This window comes from Ascaphus truei, chromosome 5 (assembly GCF_040206685.1).
Source record: "Ascaphus truei isolate aAscTru1 chromosome 5, aAscTru1.hap1, whole genome shotgun sequence".
Lineage (NCBI taxonomy): Eukaryota > Metazoa > Chordata > Amphibia > Anura > Ascaphidae > Ascaphus > Ascaphus truei.
In genome coordinates this window covers 279,431,852-279,457,576 of record NC_134487.1, presented here as the reverse complement: position 1 = coordinate 279,457,576, position 25,725 = coordinate 279,431,852, and the positions used below count along the sequence as shown (strand labels likewise).

Here is a 25,725-nt window from a genome sequence, read left to right as displayed (position 1 = left end):
GTTTTCTGAATAGTGCATGCATTTAATGTCACTTTTCCTAACATCTTAAAGCCACAACTTCCTATACCCATTTTATTTACAGGATTGGAATCGGGGGTAGCCTGGAGCTCAACTGCACTTTTTTTTCCCCAGGTGAAGTTACAGGGTTCAAATCTTTCAAGGGAAAACCAAAAATGGCTGCCGCATCGCTGGCCAATAAGAAGCTGCAACATCATCGTGTGTGGCTTCCTATTGGATGGCCATTTAAAGCCCCTTTAAAAACCAGGAAGATGTACCGGTAACTTGAGCGGTAAGTATCTTAAGAACCAGGGGGTTCTTGGAGCCCCAAAAAATTGCACAGTTCAGCTATGAAGAAAATCCCCGGTTATAATCCTGTAAAAAAAGAAAAAAGGGGCAGACTGCTTCTTTAATTAATTCTTACACCATGGAGGCTATCAGTGACATCATTGATGCATTTCCAAATATCTATTCCATACAAGATGAATCAGCTGTATATACAGCATGCTGTTACCCTTACATTGCATGATCAGTTTTCTGTGTTCCTCCCTGGAGTCCTCTATAGTATAAAGACTTTGTTTGGTGATGCTATTTAGATCAACGTTCCTCCAGTCTTCCAGCATTTGAAATGTGATATCCGCGCTGTGTATTACCGTCCTCGATGCCTGCAATTCAAATATGCACACACAGTGGTAATTAAGCTATTGCCATATACACATTTTTTTTGTATTTTCCCAAGTCCCAAGACAGTGTTTGTCAATAAACAAAAAGTATTTGTTCCATGCATGTATATGCACAGTATGTATAGTCAATTGAATATATATATATACTGTAACATGAATGCATCAGTGTACTTTGCATTTGTTGCAGGATTTGTGCCTTAATATCCGTTTATTAAAATGTTGTCACTAAGAATATGTGTGATCAGACCTCATTGCACATTGCAACATGTTTCTGCCTATATTACATAGTATTGTTTCATTAAATGTCACTGAAAATAATAAAAAAACGCTGTTTTACCTGACAGAGGTGGTTTAAGGATGTTTGCCTTCTAAGGATTTGTGAAAACCTTTTTGACACTAGGAAGAAAGACAAGACACAAAATTATATAAGCAGTGAGATCTATTAAATAGAATAGAATATGCTACACAATGAAATGTCTGCTGCTAAGTCTTATAACCAGCAAAGGGATTCTAAAATGATAATGATGTGCCTCACATATTACTAGACATACAGTATGAACTACTAGCACACAGGGGTGATATAATGTTTCCAATGGGCTCTAAAAAAAAAAACCTGTCTGTCAGTAGGGTTACTGGCTCTGCACTTCTTTAACCCAGGCAGTGCTGATAAGCTGCGTAATACGGCAGGTAAAAGCTTACAGGGTTCCATGTTAAATTAGATAAGAAGTAAAGAGGTAAAGAGTGACACATTAAGCTCATTTGCATGTCATTACCCAGAATCCTTGGCTGCAGTGGAAGCACTGTTTGCTAAGCGATATTGGGGAAATACAGAGTTGTGGACTTGCCTGAGACATGCAAATATAGTGGTATTTTTATTTACTCTACATGTTTTGCTTTGTCGAATCTGACGCTGTCATTTGCACCAGATTGGTATCATGGAAACCTTGATGCTTCTGTTTGATTTACATTAAATTACCATTTGCAGTCAACACTCCATCCTTGTAAAGGGTGGGAATGAAGTCAAAAACTATTCCTAACTTATTTTGTTCGGTGTTTGTGTTTTAAATAATAAAACATAAGCCACTAAATGGTGCAAAGAATAATACTGCAGTACATGGGTACAATATGCTTCTAGCTCCTGTTATTGATTCATAGTTAATCCTCGTTCATAATTGGTGTTTGGTGGAGTTCAGTGTTCCTTGAATGGAGCACTGAAATTAAAAAGGCTTTATGCACAGCTGATGGGCATCGGGCACAGCAGGCAGCACGCATGGCATGTCTGAAATGAAGTACCTTACCTGCTGTGAAAAAGTAATTTGATAACCCTTTTTCTAGCACTAGCGGTGTTTCAACAATGATCTTTCTATCTGTAATCATAGTTTAGAACTGTGCCGTGTATGCATAAATCAGAAGTATATGTTGGTATAAGAAGCATATTTCTGCTTAACTAGGGCGGATGAAAGGAATATACTTTGCAGGGCAAAGCAATAGTTACAAAAAAAAAAATGTCCTTCAAATATATTTATGAGAATCATTTAATTCAGTGTCATTCACTAGACTGTCCCTACTTTCTAGTAAGTATCAACGTCACACAGCTGCAAAACTGCAGTAAAAAGGGGTGCGTCCGATTTACAAAAGGCGGGAAAAAAATATATTAAAAGCAAAAGGATTTTAATAATAAATCTGCTATGTTTGGCACCAGGAAACTTACTGTAAATAAATAACCCCCTTCATTAGAATGGGGCTGAGATCTTTCTTATGTTGGGGAGGGTGTCTTCACAGCATACGACAAGGGACCTGATACACTCAGAACGCAGCTTTTCTGCATCAAAAGATGCCCTAAACTACAAGCAAGCAAAAGGATCACGTATATTCAAAAAAGATCATAAATCAATACCTACGCTCAAATTTGATATTTCGTAAGTTTTCTGGGAGGTCGTGGAGAGCCACTTTTAACCATTCGTCCAGCTGTTTCGCAAATTTCCTTATCACTTGCGTCAAGCTGGAGAGAGAAAGCGAGGTGATTATTAATTATTCCTATTTTGTTAAGCCGTTTGGATATATTGAACAACGACTGCATTATTAACCAGTCCGATGACGGAGAGGGAAGCAACACGTGGATTGAAAATTAAATTGCCCTGCGCTTTAATCACCTCCCTGATACGACTGAGTTGCATCTGTGGTACCGAACCATACATGCACCAATACCAGCAAATGCTAACCATCATTAATTATTTAGCAGATAGATTACATGTATTTAACTCAGGGGTGCTCAACTCCAAGACCCCCCAACAGCTCAGGTTTTCAGGATATCCCTGCTTCAGCACAGGTGGCTCAATCAGTGGCTCAGTCTTTGACTGAGCCACTGATTGAGCCACCTGTGCTGAAGCAGGGATATCCTGTAAACCTGAGCTGTTGGGGGGGTCTTGACGACTGGAGTTGAGAAACCCTGATGTAACCCCTTTGCTGCCAAAGAGTCCAGCAGTGCATTAAATGAGCCGGACTCAGAGCACCGTTTCTGATCTGAGATTATATAAAGGGAAACAGGTCCTAAGCAATACGCTGGGATTCAGTAAGCGCGGATGCGTTCATCGCACACAGATCTGGCGTAATCTCCTATTGGCTTGAATAACAGTTAACACCGCATTGGAGCATAGTGAATCTCACCCCAGAACCCTTCTGTACATACACCAAAGCGGCCATTCGGGACGTTTTTTGGCCGAAAAATTCCTATTGACTTTAATGGGGGTTTTTTCGTCCGAAAATATCCCGCACTGCCGCTCGGGGCCATATATAGAAATATTCCCTTCGAGTCTAAAATGGGACATAAATGATCACGCACGATGCTTGAATATCAATGGGAAAGCAGCAAACATATGGATCATTTGCAGGTTAAAGATTATAAGATTATAATATAAAGATTATATTAATTATCAATGTCCCCTGGCTGCAAAACTGCAAAGAAAACAGCAGCAGATTTCTTACAGAAGCGTCAATCCCATCTCAATAGGAATGTTTAAAGAACCTGGTGATGTTTTGTTGCACAAGTTTGAGGCCAGTCTTGCAGTGTGTACACATTGATAGATAATGTCCTATGTATTGGTTAATGGCTTAATGTACTAAGTATACTGTATATAGTTACATTTTTAAAGTTCAAATGCGCCACAAGTGGTATTTTTGTTTGCTGTACATTGCTGTAACCCTACGGTAGAGGGGTTTTGTCACTTTTTTTTGACCCACCATAACTTTTTTAATGTCTGGTTATACCCGCGTACCAGCTTCGTATTGCACAGCCCGCAACCAACCTCACACTGATGATACACAGAAGGTTGAAACAGCTGTCTGTGAGCAGGGTTACTGGCTATGCTCTTCTGTAACCCAGGCTGTGCTGATAAGCGGTGTAATACGGTAGACATAAGCTTACAGGGCTCCATGTTCAAATGGATGAGAAGTAAAGAGTGACACATTGTGCTCATTTGCATGTCATTACCCAGAATCCCTGGCTGCAGTGGAAGCGCTGTTTCCTAAATGATAATGGGGAAAGACAGGGTTGCAGACATGTCTGAGACATGCAAATGCACCACGAGGGATATTTGTATTTACTGTACACTTTTTTTTACCCACCATAACGTTTTTACTGTCTGGTTATAGTTCATGATAATACACTATAGATCATTTGACTGAAGACACTAACCTGTCAGGTAAAGCTTGTAATACAGTTGGCATCAACACTCCAGAAATAGCTTTATAAAGTATCGAGTCACAAACTCCAACTATGTTAACTACAGTGGAAGAACCCAAGACTGGAAGCATGTGGGGCGGCATTCCTTGCCAAAAGTGCAGAAGAAAACTTTGAACCTGCAGTTTTGTAAGCAAAGAAAGAATGCAGGAATTCCATTAAATCCATCATCCTTCATCATCATACAGACCCAATTTACATATTTATCCATGTAAAAAAAACATTAATCTGGAACATTGAAGGCCCTTGAAATAAATGGTGGGGTTTCTCTTATAAATCCAGTTCTATTTTTTGCACTAGTTTTATAGCCAGGAGACTTTGAAATGTAACCCCGCCAATAAGGCTGTAAAGGAGTTGGGTTACCTTCATAAACTTCTGAGTTGGCAGGTTTTTTTCACACTTGTGAGGTCACTTGCCTGAGACAGTGGGACCATGTAGCACTATTCCCACTTTAACCTAGAAAAGGATTCTCCAATTCAGTTAACTCTTGCCTATCAAGGACAGATCACCTCTGCCCCCTCCTTGTCCTCTGACACTAACCCGTGGATGGCCCCTTCATTAATCCCAGAATATCATTCATACCCTTCAGTGTACATCTGGGGCATTGCCCCAAAGGCGGACAGCCTTTTGCGCAGCCGAAGGGTGTGAGCTATTTGCTGCCGTTCGCTGATGTTTGGTGATGATAAAGCTTCTCTATTTCAATTTGAAACTCACCAGCCCCTTATCCCCTGTACCCAATTTTCCAACTCTATCTGTCCATGAAATGTCTGTGAATTGGCTGTATAACCTTTGTTTTTTTAATGTAACCATGTATTATTATAACTCTGTGCCCAGGACATGCTTGAAAACGAGAGGTAACTCTCCATGCATTACTTCCTGGTAAAACATTTTTATAAATAAAAATTATAATTATCAATCCAAACAAGCATTAGTATAGATGGTGGAGATAAACGCCATCAATATTGTCTGATACTGGGCATTGAGTACCGGCGTTTCCGTCCTGAAATTAGAATGTATCATATTTAGCACAATTACCAGAACACTACATACTCTTCCTCATTATTTCAGTACGTCCCAATTTTAGTTTAAATAATACCCCAAAAAATTAATGACAGATGTAAAGCGTGGAATCAAGTTTCTTCGCACCGAACTCGCATTTAAAAATTTTTTTTTTTTAATATTCATGGGACAGAAACAAGAAAGAACCGTCTTTGTTTTTACGACCAAAAATCATACAGTATATGAAATTGTAAAATTAACCAGCACAAAGCGATATATTTCTTCAGTCAATATACATTGCAGCATATTGTGCTCATCTGATTTCCCCCACTTTTTATTTTAAACACAGAAAAGACAGCTCAGCCCCCTTATAACGCTGTGCTAGGGGTCCAAAGAATCTCATCACGTTATAAGCGGATCGCGTTGGAAATAATGTACAATTGTATGCATTGTACAATAAGGTATTTAAAACACCAATAATCGTGTTGTAAAGTATTCATAAATAAGAAAATTGGGAGCCATGCTTGCATCGCGTTATAAGCGGATTTGCATTGTAACGGATCGCGTTATAACGGGGTTGAGCTGTACATACAAATATATGCATTGTATATATTAAATGTTTCTAGCAATGCTGCTTCAGCTGCCATAAAGTAACTCACTTATTTCGTCAACATGTCGTGTTTCATTCAAATAAATACATTTCATTCATTATCATACCTCATCAAAGTTCGCTCGTATAACAGTGTCCAAAATCCTTTGACAGTGGGTTCGATACATCATAATAAAAGTAGAAACCTGTTAGACAAACAGAACCAAAAACGTTGTCAGTGTTTTTTTTTTTATTTTAAAGAACACAGTATGTGATTACAGGTTTTTTTTTTTTATAGCTGTTACTGCAAGAGAAACATTTTCTGGATACGTCTTTGAAACAATAAAAAAAAAAGAAAGCAGTGAGACCAATTGGTTTTATGCGCACCTTTTCTTCTGAAAGGCTGGCTGGCAGATTTAAGTCTTTGACATTTGGAAATTCTGGCAGTAAAGTCCCGAGTTTGGATCGCGGTGAATACGCCACTGTCTGCTTTGTGACTTCTTTTTTCCCTGTCTCGCTGACCCACGCTGCTCCTTTCTTTGAATACATCACGTCATAATATTGCGAGCTTTCTTTGACGGCTATGCCATAGTAATGGTACCTGGTACAAAGAAAATATTCTGGTCAGTCTTTAACACGACGCGTACGGTAGAAAGCAGAGTAAGGAGACGCCGGAAATAACCGTCAAGTTCTGCAGCCGCAAGTCATGCATCGCAATGTCTTGTAGTCCCCTCTGGCCGGGGTCAAAGTGGCTAAATAACGTAGTGATATTGTGCCTGACTTCGTTCATTTGAAAGGAATTAAACCTTAAGGACCATACTTTCGAAAGAGTGAAATTCGGCTCCTTCTGGCACAATCACGCTGTCCTCCAGCAACAAACAGGTTAATTCAAGGGTTCTCAACTCCAGTTCCCAAGACCCCCCCAACAGGTCAGGTTTTAATGATAACCCAGTTTCAGCCTAGGGGGCTCAATCAGTGGCTGAGCCACCAATTGAGCCACCTTTGCTGAAGCTGGGCACTCATTGATTCAGCTGTGCTGAATATGGGATATCCTTAATATCTGTCCTGTTGGGGTGGGGGGAGGGTGGAGGAGCGAGGGTTACTTGAGGACTGGGGTTGAGTACCCCTGGGTTAATATATTCAGGTTCAATGGGTTAAACCATTATCTTCCCAAAACAAAGGAGGGCTACTTTGCTATTGATATATTCTTGAAACTCTTACTCCACTTGTGTTCAAGCTGGGTAATGCAGCGGGCAAAAAAAACTCTAGGTAAATGGATAGGAAGCTGAAAGTGACCCGCCTACTGGGTGTTTATTTGCATGTCACTCACTACCCAGAATCCTTGACTGCAGCTTAACCACTGTATGACGTGTGGCAATGGGGTGAATGGAACAGGTTTGGGTATCTGTGGAAGACATACAGATACAGTCATGGGTATTCTATCTTCTCTATACAGTGAACAAATAAAATGATAATAATGCTGTGATGTTCGAGTACCCTATGACAAATGTTCAACTTGTACATACACCCCAAATAATCTAAATGTTCTGATGATATTCCTTTTCATTGCCAAATGAATTCCTAGTTTAGATGTTTTGTAAAGTTTAGGGTAAAATTAATAAATAGAATGTGCACTAATTTTCACAAAATGTTAATATTTGTAATTCCTTTCCTATCGAGACCTAAGTTCAGGATAACTTTTAGATGTGGGGAAACTGGCAAAACTAGTCTTGGAAGTGGGGGATATTGTAAAGTTTTGTGTCAGCTCCAAACCTGTTTGGCCTGGGACTTGTGCCCGGAAAGTGTTATGCCCGGAAAGTGTTATGCCCGGAAAGTGTTATGCCCGGAAAGTGTTATGCCCAGAAAGTGTTATGCCCGGAAAGTGTTATGCCCGGAAAGTGTTATGCCCAAAGTTGCATACGCTGCAGCATTGAAAATATATGATTAATGTGGAGTACAAATAACGTACAGCAAATGCACATGAAGACATCCGGCTGGAATCCATTAGATCTGATGCAGACACCGACAGTATAATATTACTCACTTTGATTGTCCTCTAGTTCCAAGTCTTCGTGTGGTTAACTGAGGGAACTGTTGTCTAATTATCTGCAAGCAATAGAAATAGATTACCAAAAGAAAGTTGAACGGTTCATTTCCTTCATGCAAAATGTGGCTCAAATACCATACCAAGGGGAAATACCATATTAAAACAAATAACGAGTTTACCACAAGACCTATTAGCATTTGTGTGAAACTCACTATGTCCCTATATAGTGTGCTACATAAAAAATATTATTAAAATACTGATAAGACGCCCAAAAGGGTGATACAGCTGCCTGCAAGTAGGTTTACTGTCCACTCATGTCTTTAATCCAGGCTGTGCATTAAAAGGTGTGAAAAACAGCAGGCATCCGCTTATAGGGATAAGAAGCAAAAACTGGCACACAGTGAGTGCTCACACGGTGAGTCATTACCCAGAGTCCTTTGCTGCAGTGGAATCATGTTAATGGGGTGAAGCAGGTTTGTGGACCTGTCTTATACTTGTGAACATGCTCATAAGTGTTCTTAATCATTAAAATACTTTGGTAACTATATAATACATTCACAACAAGCTTTGACAGAGGGATTGGTTTAATCATATTTGTGCAACTGCAAGATATCTTATTTTACAGCACATTAAAGTTGGTTTAAGCCCTATTAAACGTTCTGTAAAGAATGTTATCTTCTGATCAATCCTGATCAAATAGGTATGGAAGACGTTTGCAGTACATTGTAGCGGGTTACTCATTCAGCAGCATGAAGTGTATTCCTGATGAGCCCCTCTGATATGTGATATTACTAACTCTATGCAATTTACCCCTTACTGTGGGTAACAAGTATAAGTATCTCCCCAGCGTAAGAGTGAGAGCTACCAGGGGGTGAAGTCTAGAGTATTATAGTTTGCCATGAGTTTCTGTCAAATGTGATGTATGTCAATACCTGTGGATCCTTATAGACAGATGGACAATAAAGCACCTTTTATGTTTTACAAACGTCCCTGGCATCCATTCATTTTCTATCTGCTTATTCACGCCCAGCCTGCACCTATCCAACACACTGAAAAGGTATGAGAGGCCGAGCAATGTATATAGTCAATCTGATGTTAGCTCCTTTGGAGTCGGATAAGGAGATCTACATTTGGCGTCCAATGTGGGGCCTGGAATGCAAAATATTTTTGTGTTTTTGCTCGTTTTGGAGCAAAGAAAGTGTTTCTGATTTTTGCTGTTTGAAATGTTAACATGAAGAAAAGTGTTCAAAGATTTTTCACAGTGTTTTTGTATGTCTCTCGCCATTGAAACTGTTTTGCTGCTGTTATGCTCTAAAGACTTTCGCAAATACTAGTTACCAAAAAGACTATGTTAAGTTCTCTCATTGTTGCAAGATTCTGGATTTGAGTACTATCTGGCAAAGTCCCAGATATGAGGACTGAAGTATAAAATGTTGATCTCTAAAAGCAAGGTACTTCACAAGATTTTTGCAAAAGAGGAATACATTGTTGTTTCCTGCCAGTGGAATGTTTTGTGCATGGGGTCATAATATACGTCTCGGCACCCCAAACCCACCTTAGCAAATTAGATACCCTCTACAATTCAATATGCCGTTTTGTTCTCCAATGCAACTACAACACACATCACTACAAAATGCTCAAAGAACTAGATTGGTCATCACTTGAGTCTAGGCGCAAAGTTAATCTTTCCTTTCTTGCCTTCAAATACTTTCTGGGCAAGCTACCCATCTATCTGAACAAGCTCCTCACCCCTACCACATGCAGCACTTATCAACTGAGATCTGACACCAAAAGACTGTTTATGGTCCCAAGGTTCAACAAAGTATCCGGCCGCTCCTCCTTCTCTTACTGTGCACCCTAAAACTGGAACAACCTACTGGAGACTCTCACAGCCACCACCAGTCTAAGTTCTTTCAATACTCAAGCTGTCTAACAGTTTAATCTGATCTGTAACTGTTACATACGCCTATAATATATATTATCTCTTACTGTGCATGCCATGTCTTGTATATAATGTATACCCTATTCACTTATGTAACTGTGTATTTGTAACCATGTATTATTTGTCATCTTAACTGTGTGCCCAGGACATACTTGAAAACGAGAGGTAACTCTCACTGTATTACTTCCTGGTAACACATTTGATAAATAAATAAATAAATAAATAAATGTATTAAGGAGTGTAGTTCAAAGTTTGTGTAATTGTTGTGGGCCCAATTTTCAGTAAATGGGATTGCTGTCTCCCGCCAGTGGAGCTAGTTTGCACAATCCAAGGACTGTTTGTCAAGTTTGTGCACCCGGAGTTAAAGTTTGCCATTTCCAAGGATTGCATAAGTGTCCTGCAAAGAGAGTTTTGCAGAAGATCGTTTCCTGCTAAAAAGAGTTTGCAGAAGTGATCCGGGGCTGGTTTTCCCGCCAAGAAAAAGTTTTGTTTGCCAAAATGTGCGTGGGTGCAAATATTGTGAAGCGCCTGCCCACAGAAGTGGCACGAAAGTATGGCCACGCCTGTTCAGGACTGCTCGATGAGAATCAATGGAAAAGAGCCCCTATCAATAGTCTTGATAGGGGAGGGTCTTTTGTCACAAGGAGAAAAGAACTTATAAATGCTTATTGCATTATAATTAAAAATGTAATTGAGTTGTGTAAAAAAAAAATACTAAGTATTTTCTCATAGTACAGAACTGATTTATTAAAAAAAACCACATAAGATATTGCTTGGTCTGCAGCTTTAAAAATGATTATTTAACAACCATTGGTCTACCCTTTGATACAGGAATGGTGGTGCTTTTTCTCAATTTGAAGGTACAGTCCACTTTTGGGTCAGCTTTAATCAATTGCCAGCGTGCATTTAAGGGATTCAATCTAGTGTGTGTGTGTGTGTGTGTGTGTGTGCGTGTGTGTGCGTGTGCGTGTGTGTGTGTGTGTCTCGTTATTTTTATTTTGGATCAGTCTTGCTAAGTTTATTTTTTTTTATTACTTGCTTTCAAACCTTTACGTGTGTGTATGTGTATAAATATTAAACCCATTTGCTCTCTTATCACTGCCATTCATTCTTTGTTACCTTTATATCACGTTGACTACTTTACTGCATTTTTAGATGTACTTGGTAGGCTTGTGAAAATAATCGTTGTCTGAAGCTTGTGGTGTATGTATATGTATATATGATATTGCATAGAAGGTATGGAATACTATTCCCACCTTCTGTGCAATATCATGAGGTGTTGAGCAAGACATGACTCGCGCACTAAACAAAAGCCTTAGTAGACAGACAAATGGGCACTTACTGGTCTCTGACATCAATAATAGTTTATTAGAGCCGGTATGTGTGTTACGAAGCTGGACATTTGGATTTGAACAATTGACCACTCTTGTTGAATCCCCGCTAATACTTGAGAAGTTTACACTATTTCTAGTAGTGTTCAACCCCCAAATTGAACATGTTACAATGTTGCTACCTCAGCTCAACATGGAGCTTACAATGCCTGCCCATTATGAAGTCTCAGCAGCGGTCTTTGTGATAACCATTCAAGGAAACAAGTTTTTCCAGGCTGTGTGTGCACTCTTCAGGCACCCAGGAATAGAACTGTCATACACTGCCCGATGTGGTGAATAGGGTACACGCTATCTGCAGAGCTCGAGCTTCAGGGACTCCAAGAATGCTCATAATGACGTTTCTTCTGCGGTGAGCAGTGAGACTACCAGCGAGATGGATGTCTTACGCAGGGCCGGTGCTACCACTAGGCGACTTAGGCTGTCTCCTAGGACGGCACATTTTTAATGTATTGCACTGTGAAAAAAACATTTATTTTTTTTAAAGCGCTATTAGCCATCTTTGGTTAATAGCAAGAAAGGGTAAGGATCGGTGGTCCATCCATCTTGCTGTCACGTGAGAGGATCAGCGTTCACCACCGGATGCAGATGCAGAGGGAGACGCTTCTGAAGCAGCGTCAGGACTGTAGCTGGAAGGAGGGGGAGCAGAGCGGTGATTTATCGTGAGTAACTTGTACTCCACACCGGGCACAGCCGGGGCTAGGGAGACTGAGTGAGTACCTTTTGTCCCCAACGTGATAGCCCTCTCTTGCTTCAACCGTTACCAAGCAATTGGATTAATACAGTCTTACAACCCATATGTCCCGGTGTCAACTCCATAAAGTATTGAGTATTGATTTTGCCCTCCTAGGCACTACTGACATATACTCTTGGAGCTCATACACGGTTGTTGTCTCCAGATCTTTGGTTAATAGCACTTTTACCCATTCTTGTTGTTGGTACAGGGGGTGGGAGAAGGTGGTAGTTGCCCCGGGTAGGTGTTTAGGGCTTGCAGGAGGGTAGCACGAGGGGTTAACCCCTTCAATACCTTAGAGGTTGTTACAGCTAAGGTAATGAAGGGGTTAACTTCTACTGCCACCCTCCCGCAATCTAAACACCCACCCTGGGGCAACTACAAGCTTCACCCACCCCCTGTACCAACAACAAATCAGTGCCTGCTTTTTAACCCTTTCCTTACCTTAGCAGTTAGCCGCTAAGGTAATGAAATTGGCTGCAATTTTTTTCTGCACAGAATTGATACCATAGGCCCGCGGGGACCACCAGGAGACCTCCGGACACCCACGGGGCCCCCCCAGAAACCCCCAGGACACCCGTGGGGACTACCTGGAGATCCCAAGACAGCCACGTGGACCACCCGTGGACCCCCGGACACCCGCAGGGATGACCTGGAGATCCCTGGACACCCACGGGGAAGACCCGGAGACCCCCGGACACCCGCGGTGTCCCACCTGGTGGTCCCCGCCGGCATTCGGTATCAATCCAGTGCAGAAAAAAAGAAAAGAAAATGCTTTTATGCCTCTTGCAATATCTTTAGCACCAACCTTTAGCTAGCAACAAAATATTGCAAGATTTTAAAATTCACTACAGTGTGCTTATCACTGTTTAGTGAATAGCATTTACTGGCAAAAACAGTAATTTTGCCCTTTTTTTGGCTTGTCGAACAACTTTTTTGCCTTAGGCTGTTAAAGGTTGTTAAAAATCCATTAGAGCGCGATGCTGCACTGTTATCACTGTTTAGTGAATAGCAAAGCAGGCAGTATCGCGCTATAAGGCATTTATAGCACTTATCACTGTTTGGTGAATATGCCCCTCAGTGGTTTCATCCATGGCGGAGCCAAATGATATTTACAGCAGAGGAGCGGTTATTGAGGATCATCGAGATGATGTTGCAGCACCTGAGTTTGCCAAAACTGGTAGTCCCCGATCGGCATATTTGGGGATTAGCTGGAATAAAGTTTCAGATCCAGAATCTGTTGAAGCAGATGTACCCCGACCGGCATGCTTAGGGGGTCAATGATATGGTGGATACCAGTCCTCGTATGGTGGTGGACCGTCCTATCCAAGGTAAACTTACCCAGATGTCTATGGTTAGAGGGGGTAAGATTGTGCACTGGTGGGAGGGTCTGTTAATTCCTTCGGAGGAGGAGGAGAGAATTTACCAGTGACATTTGGAAGCTATTAATGATAAACTGTCCTACAACAAAGATGTTTCACGTGACATGGCTCTGGCACAGACCCCTAAAAAGGAACCGTTAGTTTGGACTGTGCCTGGGGTACCTCACTGTACGTATCTAACAGGGCCGAGCCGAAGGGGGTGTATGGGACAGGGTCTGGGACACTGGGGGTACAAGTATCCTTATGTACTTTTGGGGGTTATGGACATGGTTGATATGTTCCGGGGTCAGTGGATTGAGAACGCCGTGAAGGCCTATATTCTCGTCATGGACATTATATCATTGCCATGAGGGATGTGCCAGAAACCTGACCCTGCCCATTACTGTTAACACAAGCCCCTCTGATGTAGAGATAAGTGCCATGCCACATGCCCACTGCCTTAACACAGATTAATGTACTACCACTCATCCATGCCCGTGTATGACATGTATTGTGCCCACAGTCACTGCCACATGTCCCTTGACACTGTTCCGCCCCAGTGATTGTATGTGTATCATATTTGAAATGTTGTATTACACCAAGTATGTCAATATGTTATTGATGTCATATCATGCCTTATTTTGGGTTAGATTATGAAGATGCAGAGACAAGAAATCCATGCAGCTGTATGTACTGTATTGTTTCATGTGTATAGAATGTATATGTTTAAATATCCTAACGTTGTCCCCATTATATATTTAAAGAATGTTGGGGGCATTATGTTTTGATAGGGGAGTGGTAGTTACTACTATTGCAATTAAGTGGTTAACGGCCTTAATGGGATAACTGTGTGGTATCACTCAGGTTACTCCCCTGCCCATTATGTGATGTAGGGATGCCAGTATGTCTTGTGACCAGTGATGTCACCATATGGAAATTGAAGGGTATACATAGCTCCACCCAATGTTCTAGAAACAGTTTCTTCAGAGTTCTTCTGAGTTCCTCACTGTGAGTCCTGTAAATAGGCTTGTGTGTGTGTGTGTATAGCTAAGTGCCTTAAGAAATGTCCAGTCACCATTTGTGGTTTTCAGTTAAGAATCGTGCCCTTTAAGTAAGCGCCAGTAGTACGGATCCAAGATTGTTCGCACTATTGAAAAGGAGGAAGCATGCTTTTAGCAAGGAGTAACTGCTTGGATCTGTCCAACCGGAAGGTTCCTAGTGCAATCCTGAACTAATAAGTATGGAAGAAGTAAGCAGTACATACTGTAGTATCAGGTTACTAATTCAGCAGCATGAAGTCTAATCCTGATGAGGCCCATCCAATATGGGGCATTACTAACTCTAAGCAAGAGACTGCCAATTTACTCCTTACTGCGGGTAACAAGTATAAGTACCCCCCCAGTGTAGGAGTAAGTGCTAACAGGGGGGGAAGTCCAGAGTATTATGTTTTGCCACGAGTTTCTGTCAAATGAGATGTATGTGACTACCTTTGGAGCCATATAGACGGATGTCAAATAAAGCATCTTTTATGATTTACATAAGTTCCGGGTGCCCATCCTTTTTCTATCTGCCTATTCACACCCAGGCTGCACCTACCCAGCACCAGAACAGATATGAGAGAATGAGCAATGCAATGTACAGTATATAGTCAGTCTGACCTCTTCTGAAGCCGGGTTAATGCCTTTCTAAAACAAGTCAGTCTTAATTTAAATAGACAGTGGAATCGTTAATAAACAAGTACTCTAGTCCTTTAAATTAAAACGTAGCGGTCCTCCGTACCTCCTACTACCAAGAATATTCGACCACTGATTACTAGGCTGAGTAATTCACACTTTAAATGTAGCCCCCTGTAAACAGCACGGGCTATACCTATCTTCCTCCTACTGTGGTAAGTCCTGTTAAGGGCAGGCACCAGTAGTCGTCATGGGTTTTCCCCCTTCAAAGCCCTGCCCTGAATGGTAGATGCAGGCCCCTGACTCTGCTGCAGACGTGAGACAGAGGGGAGGCTCTGCTGACATCATGAGGGGTGGGGCTGACTCTATTTAACATCCCATTCCTGTAAGTGACTTGTCTTGTTACGTGCTGTTCTGTCCGAGGAGTTGGAGGAGACAGTGCGGTCTCACCTGTGCAGCTTGTACAGGAGCCGAGAGAGAGAAGGAGAGACTCAACCCCGTTGAGTAGAGCGGATAGCACAATAGACCCGGTGGACCAATGCCCCTTACCCCAGTGCCGGGGTGATGGGGAGAATCCCTTCCCCACCCAGAGGCTAACCTCTGCGGTGGGCCGCGGGGTATTGCCGCCCCAGCCCAGACCATCCTGTCGGAGGAGAGACTTGGAGGGAAGGAGAGGAGGAGATATCTGTAAAAGGAGGAGAGTGGAGTGATAGCAAGGACATTGCTGTTGTTGTTGTGGCTGCTGGTCGCCACTACATTTGGGGTCGCTGATCTGACCAATAAAGAGACTATACTTTTATACCAAAGACTGTGTGTACTTCTGGGAGCATTCAACCCTGGACCAGGGAGGTTCTTCTATACAGGTCCTATCCCATATTCCTGGGAGTATAGAAGATGGAGGCGCTGCACTACTAAAAGAATGGAGGCTACCACCCCAGAAGCCTGGTCCTGTCTCCCCAATAACATCGCGGGAAGCTCAGGCCCTCCTGTTCCACGCAGGTATGCACCACCACTACGCATGTAATCTGCCCTCACGCACCCTAGACACTACAGATGAGTCTGGGGGGGGGGGAAAGCAGGGTTACATAAAGAAAGAAGAAAATAATAACTGGTAATGGATCACACATCAGTTTCCCAATATTGTCTTATCAAAATGCAGTGAGTATTTGTTGTGATCTTTAGAAGTTGCAAAATACAATACCCCCCCCACACACATACTCAAAATACAATACCCCCGGTACACACCCAAGATACAATCCCCCCCCCCCCCCACACACACACAAAATAAAATACCCCCCCCCCCCCCCCGCACACACAAAATACAATATCCCCAACCCCCCACACAAAATACAATACACCACCCTGGCACAACCAAAATACAGTACTCCCCCCCCCACACCCACACACACCCAAAAAGACAATAATCCCCACACACCAAACGTACAGTACCCCCACACACACACACAAAATACAATACCCCCCTCACACCCAAAATACAATACCCCCCTCACACCCAAAATACAATACCCAACCATACACCCAAAATAAAATACCCCCCCACACACCCAAAATACAAAACGCCCCACACACAACCAAGATAAAATACCCCCCCACACATATACACACAAAATGCACTTACCCCCCCCCCCCCCCACACACACACACACAAAAAATACAATAGCACCCTCACCCTCAAAATACAATACCACCCCACACATACCCAAATCACAATACCCCCCACACACCCAAAATACAATAGCCCCCCACAAATACAATTCCCCCCATCACAAATACACTTACCTTTGGTTGCCGCTGCCAAGCCCCGGCTCTCCCAAACTGCTGCCTCCTGTTCCCACGCCATCCTCTCTCTCCCGTCGGTGCGCACCAAAGCTGGGTGCACGCAGAAGTCAGGAACAGCTTCCGGTGGGAGAGTGAGGACGGCGTGGGAACAGAAGGCAGCAGCTAGGGAGACCTGGGGCCTGGGGCCCGGCAGTGTCAACCAGAGGCCCGGCAGCTGGACGCAGAAGTTGTGCCTGACTTCCAGCATCTGCCCCCACAGCCACTGGGCCCCGGGACACTTGTCTTGGCTCTCGCCCCCTGTCGGCGTCCCTGATTTCAACCACCATAAGAGTAAATAAGTAAACCTACATTCTGTACTACTAAAGCTATTTCCTATACTGAGAGCCTATAATTCTTTTCTGAAGGGGTTGCTGAGGTTGCATTCATACATTAATATTGGTAAAAAGGAGAGTCCTGCCAGGAGGATCTAGGTGATTTCTTGAGATTCCAGGACGTTGTTCTATTCATTGCATCTGGACGTGAAGAGTTTGTGGGAGGGGTGGGGGGGAGGGAGGGGAGGTTTGAGAGCCATTCAAAATGAAAAGGTGTCACCTTTGTCTTGCTTATTGAAAGTCATCATCAATAGCCTTATCTTATTACACATGTACCCAGTGTAAAAGCGATGGAATTTGGGGCCTCTTCTCATTAACTCAACAGTTCAGATTTAATTTCTAGAGCCGAACTTCAGCAAACAGTAAAACACTTTTGAAGAGCTGTGAAAGTTTGCTTGGCTGTGTGATAAATGAGCAGACAGGCAAGCAAGTCCGTCTTTCTTTTATTTTGTACAGACTCAATGAAGCCAGCCTAAAGAACACCCCATGCTGTTCCAGCTACTGATCTAACATTCCACAACATCTCTGCCGTCCAAATTAATTTTAAACCCTGTAGCTGCCAGAAGAGCAAGAAAAGCAATGCAGAACAATTCAATGCAGGCTCTTCTGGCAGAGGGGTACGTACACACCTCATTAAACCAGCCCTCTCTCAACTTTCCATCTACAGTGACATGGTTAGGGGCTACTTATGACTGTGTGGATTGATTATATACAGTGGCAGATTTCCTTAGGCCAGATAGGCCCGAGCCTAAGGCAGCAGAATTTGGGGGGGCGTCAGAATTTGGAGGTGACATGCCGGCTTGCTACCCCATGCATGCCTGATCGGCGTTTGCCGCTTGTGCGTGGTTGGCAAACGCGTGATGTCACATTGCCATGGGAACAGGAGGGCGGCATCAGGTAAGTGCCTAAGGGCGCCATTTTTTTTTAACCCGCTACTGATTATATACATGGCTGTGCATAGTCTCAGATACCTGTTCAGTGTGCTGGGTCGCTGTAGGCTGGGTGTGGATAAGCAGATAGAATAATTATGGGTGGCAGGAACTTTTATAGTACAAGCAAGAGCTTTATTCACATCAGTTTATAATGCTTGTCATACAAAAGTGAAAACAGAAAAAACTTGCGCTCAATGTGGTCTGTGCTGAAAAATAGTGATTAATGAATAAATAAATAATACAACCTGATGGGTGAAGTTTTATGCTGCTGATCAGTGGGAATGGTTCAAACACCAAGCTAGATAGAAACAGAAAAAGAACAGCGCAAAAAAACCATTGTGTAGTATATTTAAATAATTTTATAAAAGGTGAAGGTGAGTATTGCACGTACATCAAAAAAAAGGGTTAATAGCAAGACATGTTAGGGACATTTTACCACTCGGCAGGCACAACGGGATACAGGCACCAGGAATTGGACGTCCTCCCTCAAGATGCTGGTATCTGGATGCAGAGTGTACAGCTCTGCGTTGGGGAACCTTCCCGCGCCTTCACGGAGCTCACAGCAGTTGTTTGCAGGGGTAGATCACTGCGTCTCTTCCTGGTTAGTCCACGTTGGCGTGTGACGTCATCCGGCAGCGTCTCTCAGCCGGTCGCGTCTTTAGTGCGTCACTCCTTAGCAATATGTAATCGGGCGGTAGCAGAGTCCCAGACAAGTCCCGCAATGAAACAAATGTCTCAATACAATGCCGCAATGGGAGTATATGTAAAGAATAAAGGAACGCGCCCTCTCCTACGCGTTTCGTACTTTCGTACTTCGTCAGGGAATATTCCCTGACGAAGTACGAAAGTACGAAACGCGTAGGAGAGGGCGCGTTCCTTTATTCTTTACATATACTCCCATTGCGGCATTGTATTGAGACATTTGTTTCATTGCGGGACTTGTCTGGGACTCTGCTACCGCCCGATTACATATTGCTAAGGAGTGACGCACTAAAGACGCGACCGGCTGAGAGACGCTGCCGGATGACGTCACACGCCAACGTGGACTAACCAGGAAGAGACGCAGTGATCTACCCCTGCAAACAACTGCTGTGAGCTCCGTGAAGGCGCGGGAAGGTTCCCCAACGCAGAGCTGTACACTCTGCATCCAGATACCAGCATCTTGAGGGAGGACGTCCAATTCCTGGTGCCTGTATCCCGTTGTGCCTGCCGAGTGGTAAAATGTCCCTAACATGTCTTGCTATTAACCCTTTTTTTTGATGTACGTGCAATACTCACCTTCACCTTTTATAAAATTATTTAAATATACTACACAATGGTTTTTTTGCGCTGTTCTTTTTCTGTTTCTCGTCATACAAAAGACAGAGTTCCCTTCGGATATTAAAGCGGCAATACAAGACAATTTTTTTCTCTCTTCCACATTTGATTGAAGCAGTGGGTCTTCGGAGCTGAATCCAATTAATTTCAGCTCCGGGGAACCCTGCTTCCAGAGATATTTACCGCTGTACGAGGTGCCGGTAGCTACTCAGCTACCAGAGTTCACACTATGGTGGAGTTTCTAAGGTCCCGCGCCCTGCGGGCCAATAGGAAGCCGTGACATCATCAGGTTCGGCTTCCTATTGGCTAGCGTCACATAGAAGCTTTACACTTTAAAACCCAGCTAGCTCAGCCAGAGAGGCTACCGGCGCCCCCTTCAGAGGTAAGTATCTCCGGAAGCAAGGGGTCCCCAGAGCTGAAATGAATGTGGTTCAGCTCCAGAGACCACCTGCTTCAAACCTGTTAAAAATCTAAAAAATGTAAATGGCTCCTTTATCTGGTGTCAAATAATATGGTTACTCTTCTGCCCCTGATAGCTCTCACTCTTACACTGGGGAGGTACTTATGCTTATTTCCCTTAGAATTGGTTAGATTGGCAATCTCCTGTATAACGTCTATTAAGCCCTATCCCAGGTCCATTATCCCGTTAATGTGCACGGCATTCTGCGTCCATACATATCGGATCGAGAGTTTTCTAAGGACCTTCCAGTGAGGTCGATCCGATTAGGCTCCGGATAATTCCTCCTGAGCACTTGCTTACTCATTTTCCTGCATGAGAACAATCTTGGGCCATTACTATGGGTTCTAACTAAATAGGGCACGTTCCTTAACTAAGAAACAATAAATGGTGACAGGACATCCTTAATACACATAAATATGCACGTAAACATACATTCAAGACTCGTGGTGAGGCCCTCTAACAAACTCCAAGGAACCTCCTTCTAGAACATTAAGTGAAGCTATATATACCCTTCTACAGTATCTCCCTGGTAACCAGACATTCTACATCACATGGAAGGGAGGGGAACAATACTAGCATGGGATGCTCTCGGCCCTCCCCTCTCCCAGTCCACACACAATGTGAATTTTTGGGGTCCCGTCAACAGATCTCCTTCACCTCTTACTGCTCAAAGCGTCCATCTCCTTGAGATGGAATTGTGGGTATCCTGCTATTCTCTCTCTCCCTCCCGGCTCGTGCACAGCCAAGACGGAACAGATCAGCAACGGTCCCCTTCGGAACGAGCCTGCGTCCGTGCACGAGTATCCGCAGGAGCCGGCAGCTGGCACGTAGGTTTGGAATCCGCGCGTTACTGAAACTACGGTGGCCAGCGAGGCACAATGCCTACCACTGTAGTTTCAGTAACGCGCGGATTCCAAACCTACCTGCCAGCTGCCGGCTCCCGCGGATGCTGGAAAGCAATTCAAAACGCGCATTTGAAAGAGGTGTTCATGTTATCACCATTTAAAAATCTGGGAGCATACTGTAGCTTTACTCACATGCCTGATACACAACTAACAACTAACAACATAATCTGTAAGTGTCCCTTAATATGCAGTGGACGCCTGTGTACCTGTGCTCAGTAATACACTGCTGTTTTTCTTCTGTTTTTTTCCATATCTGAATGCACCATTTGAGTCTACCCGCCGGAGGACATCCCTTTTTTGACTGCAACTTGTCTCTGGAGGGACGTGGAACTCTCTGTTTGGACTCTGGCAGCTGGACTAAAATATTATCCCAATATTGTACCTACATTGGGAGTCATTGATGTGTTTCACCTTATTAGCAAAAAAACACACAAGCCACATTTGCACTTTTTCAAATAGCACTCCATTAATAATTAATAATTTGTTTAGTGACTAGCGCTGCTTTTTCTCTTTGCATAATTTCATACCAGTTGCTTGAAGTCCAATGGCCCTCTCAAGGCATTTTGTGGGCTACCAGTTAAGGAGCCCCTATCCAAGGCCGTGCCTATAGTGCTGTCGATGGCGACACGACGGGTGATGTCACCCATCGCCGTCGCCACCGGCTAAAGTTATGTTTCGCCGGGTGGCGGCGGCGCGGGATTCCGGCAATTTGATTTGTTCAAGGGCTGTCACGTGACACGACAGCCCTTGAAAAATCTAATTTTGCCGACTTCCAGTTTTCGCGAGGTCGCTCCGTCGCCGTCACGCGCACTAATAGCGGACGCGGCAGCGGCAATGTATTTGTTTTCGGGCAACGTCGCGTCGCCGGCACTATAAAAGAGTGGCCTAAGGGTTAGTCTGGCTCTGCCATTTATGTATATGCCTTGTCCACAAGCAATCTATGTATTTTATGTATAATAAATATTGATATTAATCTACATATTAAAGGTTTCTCCAAGGATTTCTTGACTGTTGGCTGGTGTGTACATCTCATTACTCATGGAGGAGAACCCAAATTCATGTTGTTTAGCCTTCTTCCTCACTATTTTCTTTTAACAAGCATCGGGCTACGCTTTAGCTCTGAGTAGGTTCTTTCTAATATTGTTTTCTCTTCCCAGAGCTCACAGCCTCAGGGCCAATACCTACCAGTGAAGGACATATGGGTGGCCGCTGGACTGACTGGTTCTACTTGTTTCACTGCAGTTGCTTAAGCAGCTAAGTGCACATTTCCACACTGAAACTCACTTTACAACTAAGACAATCAAAATATATACTGTAATGTAAACGTAAAACCGGAGACAGAACTATAGCTGGTGAAAGTTACAGAGTAACCGCCGGCTTCAAGCATCTCATTGCCCGGATCTGTCCAACTGGATTCTTTTTTTTTTCTAATTCTCCCTGGCTGTTCTAGTAGTGTGGTACTGCTAATAAGTAAGAGTGTATATTCTCTGTATTTTGTGTTCCTGTGTGTTTCCGAGGTCTTATCCAAATAAACCTCATTTTATTTCACTGCCTTGTTTTGCCTTGTGACTGATCCCTTAAATATAAATGTGTTAAAAGACCTGGTCTACCGTGAAAGGCTTTTTTCTTTTGAAATCCTAGTTGGCAGAATATGCCTCCCCTTTTCTAAGCCCATCTTGAATCCAATCCTCTGGCATCCTTCCTGATATTTTCAGTGACCATGCAATAGTGTACTGTGTAAGGAAAATAAAAATCACCCCAATCAAGCCCTAAAGTTCTCATCACTAGAACATTTAGAAACTTTAACCCACAACAGTTTCTGGCTGACCTTACCGACTGCCCTTGGTACAGAATCGACTTAATTCCCGTCCCTGATTCTGCGCTCGACTATTTCCAATCCGAGTTCTTACAACTCTGTGATACCCATGCTCCACTACGCAGAATAAGAGTACGGGGGACCCACCTTCCGTGGGTTACAACTGACCTAATAGCGCTCTACCATTTCAGGGATGTCTTATATAGCTTAATAACTACAGATGCCTGCGGAATATGTGCACAAGGCAAACAAGACATGCAAAAGCACAATATTACTCTGACAATCTTCACCAGAATACATCAAACCCAGCTAACTTCTGGAAGGTTACCAAATATATATAATAAGATTTTCCAAGGCAAGTTTAAGGCAAGTGTTAGAATACTCGTCGGCGCACCTGTAATCATTGAATGCATTTGCAATGTCAGTGGGATTTTTCACAGTAGTATCCTTGTCACGGTAGCCCAGGTCTCTTAACACATTTATATTTAAGGGATCAGTCAATAGGCAAAACAAGGCAATGAAATAAAATGAGGTTTATTTGGATAAGACCTCGGAAACATTTGGTTAGTTTGGGCCTGTGGTTACTCCCCGCACTCCTGACTTGTGATTCACTTACTTCCCCCCTTAAATATGCTCTATGCTGCAGGTGCTCCTCTTGTATTCTGTAAGTCTCCCATTTCCCCATTTAGATTGTAGGCTTTATAAGGCTATGTAACAGGGACATATCCCTGTTTAAATAAAGCAGCCTCAGAGCTCTGAGAATCCAGCAGAGAGATAGTTAATTGCAGCCGCTCAATAAACTAGTCTCCACCTGGACTAATGAGAGTGCTGTAAAATGCCTCATGTGAGACACAGGAGAGAGATTCCTTAGCTCACATTTGGGCTGACAGAAGGAGAGCAGAGAAGCCTGTGCACAAACACTGTCTTGAGCACAAGGCTGTGCTGAGATCAAGACATCCAGACACCCAGAGACCTATATTTCCTGGACACAGAGGACCCAGGAACCTGCCAGAGGCTGACATGGAGGGCCATCTGCCTAAGGTACTTCCTGAGACTTTGGGGTGATTGGCTGGTAATGGGAATATCCCTCCAGTCCTGCAGATAGGGTCTGGGGAAGTAAGTTAGCCCTTACAAAGGGATAGGGCTTTGTTATTGTGTTGTTTTTGCATGTTTTGCCTGGATAAAGGAACAGGCTCATTAAATATAATTTCACCCTAAAACAGTCTCCATTTGCATACCTCTGCACACATCTCTTACAGGCAGGGACTTCCCAATTCCCATTGTTGGCTTCCTGTTTAATGCACTTGTGACATTGTGTATATTATCTCCCTGTACTTTCTTGTTAATTCTGTAAAGCGCTAAATACATACTGTACATATACATACTGCCTCTAAAAGTCTCACCAAACACCACATCGGTTGTAGGCTCAATGGATCAGGGACTCCTTTATCCTAATGTTTACTTCTTTTGGATACAATTCACCATTTTGTACTCTATTTACCATCTATTTTAAGGACCTTATTCTTTAAAGTGTGATAGCACAGATCCATCACTACCGAACGGAAAATCCTATGGAAGTCAATGGGGTTTTCCATGCAGTAACGCTCAATCAGCGCTATCGCACTTTATAGAATAGGGCACTAGGTCAGTAAAGCACTGTCTACATAGCTGGTGAATATGTATAATGAAACATACACAAACGTACATATATAAGGTTAGCAAGACTATTATTGTGAGATTGGGGGCACTGTTATTCAGAGAGAGGAAGTAGGGAACAAGAAAGAAACAGGCAAACATGGATAGAAGTGAGGACAGACATCTAACCAATTGTACAATAGTCAGTCCATTAACACACTCGACTAGGGTGGCCAACTCCAGTCCTCTAGGGCCACCAACAGGTCTGGTTTTAATTATATCCCTGCTTAAGCACAGGTGGCTCAATCAGTGGCTCACTAAGAATGACTGAGTCAGAATGACTGAGCCACTGATTGAGTCACCTGTGCTGAAGCAGGGATATCCTTAAAAGCTGAAATGTTAGTAGCCTTGAGGACTAGAATTGACCACTCCCGCACTAGACCATCAGTCTTTTAGACTTCTGTAGTCACGTATTTCAACATTGGTTGCCTCCAATAGCCCCCATGTAATGTTCCTGGGATGATCTTACGGGTTACATTGAATTTAAGAAGTGTAAACATGTAAACTGTTCAGGAAGAAACCTCATATGGGTAAAATTCACACTTTAAAAAACAAAAAAACTATATTTATAGAGAGGTTAGTACTTTAAATCTGCTAAAACCTTGAAGAACACCTTAAACAAGCAACTGCAAAAATTATCTATTGACTCGAGTTGAGATATTTAGCCACTGAGTCAATGCACCACTTTGGAGAATACCGACTGCTCTACAAAAAGATTGTAACAAAAATGAGGACCGTGACGCAGTTATTAATGTTGAACGGCAAGGTCAAATACACAAACATACCAGTATTATATATGAAAACAATTTCTTGGACATACCTTCCCAAAGCTGGCTGCATTTACTGGCTGCGTGTCATTCTTCTCACAAAAATCCAAGTAATGCATATACAGAGCACTCCTCGGAATGCATACACCTTCTGCAATCTCATAGTTTTCCTCCAGCCTTGAAAATAATGTGAGGATATTACTTTTCTTGAATAATATGACGTCAGTCTCAATATTATTAGCATCATCACGTTATTGTGTGGATTGGACACATGAAAACATCACCAGCAATGGAATTTAATCAGTGTGTGCAATGCTGATTCCATGCAGATTGTGGTACAGTACATTTTACTGGAGGAAAATTTGTTTTTTTTTATTCTTTTCAAAGAGTTGGCAATTGAGGCCTGGTGAAGTTATACAGAACAAAATTCTATTTTGGCTAAAAGGCATCACATTATATATATTTTTAAAGTGTTCTCCCTAATTACACACTGTGAGTACATAAGAATATA

The 25,725-nt window shown here is 42.8% G+C and overlaps 1 protein-coding gene across 1 annotated transcript in view; it reads right to left on the bottom strand.

Annotated features, from left to right (window-relative positions):
- RFX4 (regulatory factor X4) overlaps positions 1-25,725 on the bottom strand; it is a 71,785-nt gene that overhangs the window by 30,237 nt on the left and 15,823 nt on the right. The window contains exons 4-11 of the mRNA XM_075599193.1: positions 25,268-25,391; positions 8,052-8,113; positions 6,395-6,608; positions 6,136-6,213; positions 4,375-4,538; positions 2,582-2,682; positions 1,018-1,076; positions 518-662 (exon numbers count right to left, since the gene is read on the bottom strand). Coding sequence (XP_075455308.1) covers positions 518-662; positions 1,018-1,076; positions 2,582-2,682; positions 4,375-4,538; positions 6,136-6,213; positions 6,395-6,608; positions 8,052-8,113; positions 25,268-25,391 — 947 coding nt within the window. The remainder of the gene's footprint in view (positions 1-517; positions 663-1,017; positions 1,077-2,581; positions 2,683-4,374; positions 4,539-6,135; positions 6,214-6,394; positions 6,609-8,051; positions 8,114-25,267; positions 25,392-25,725) is intronic.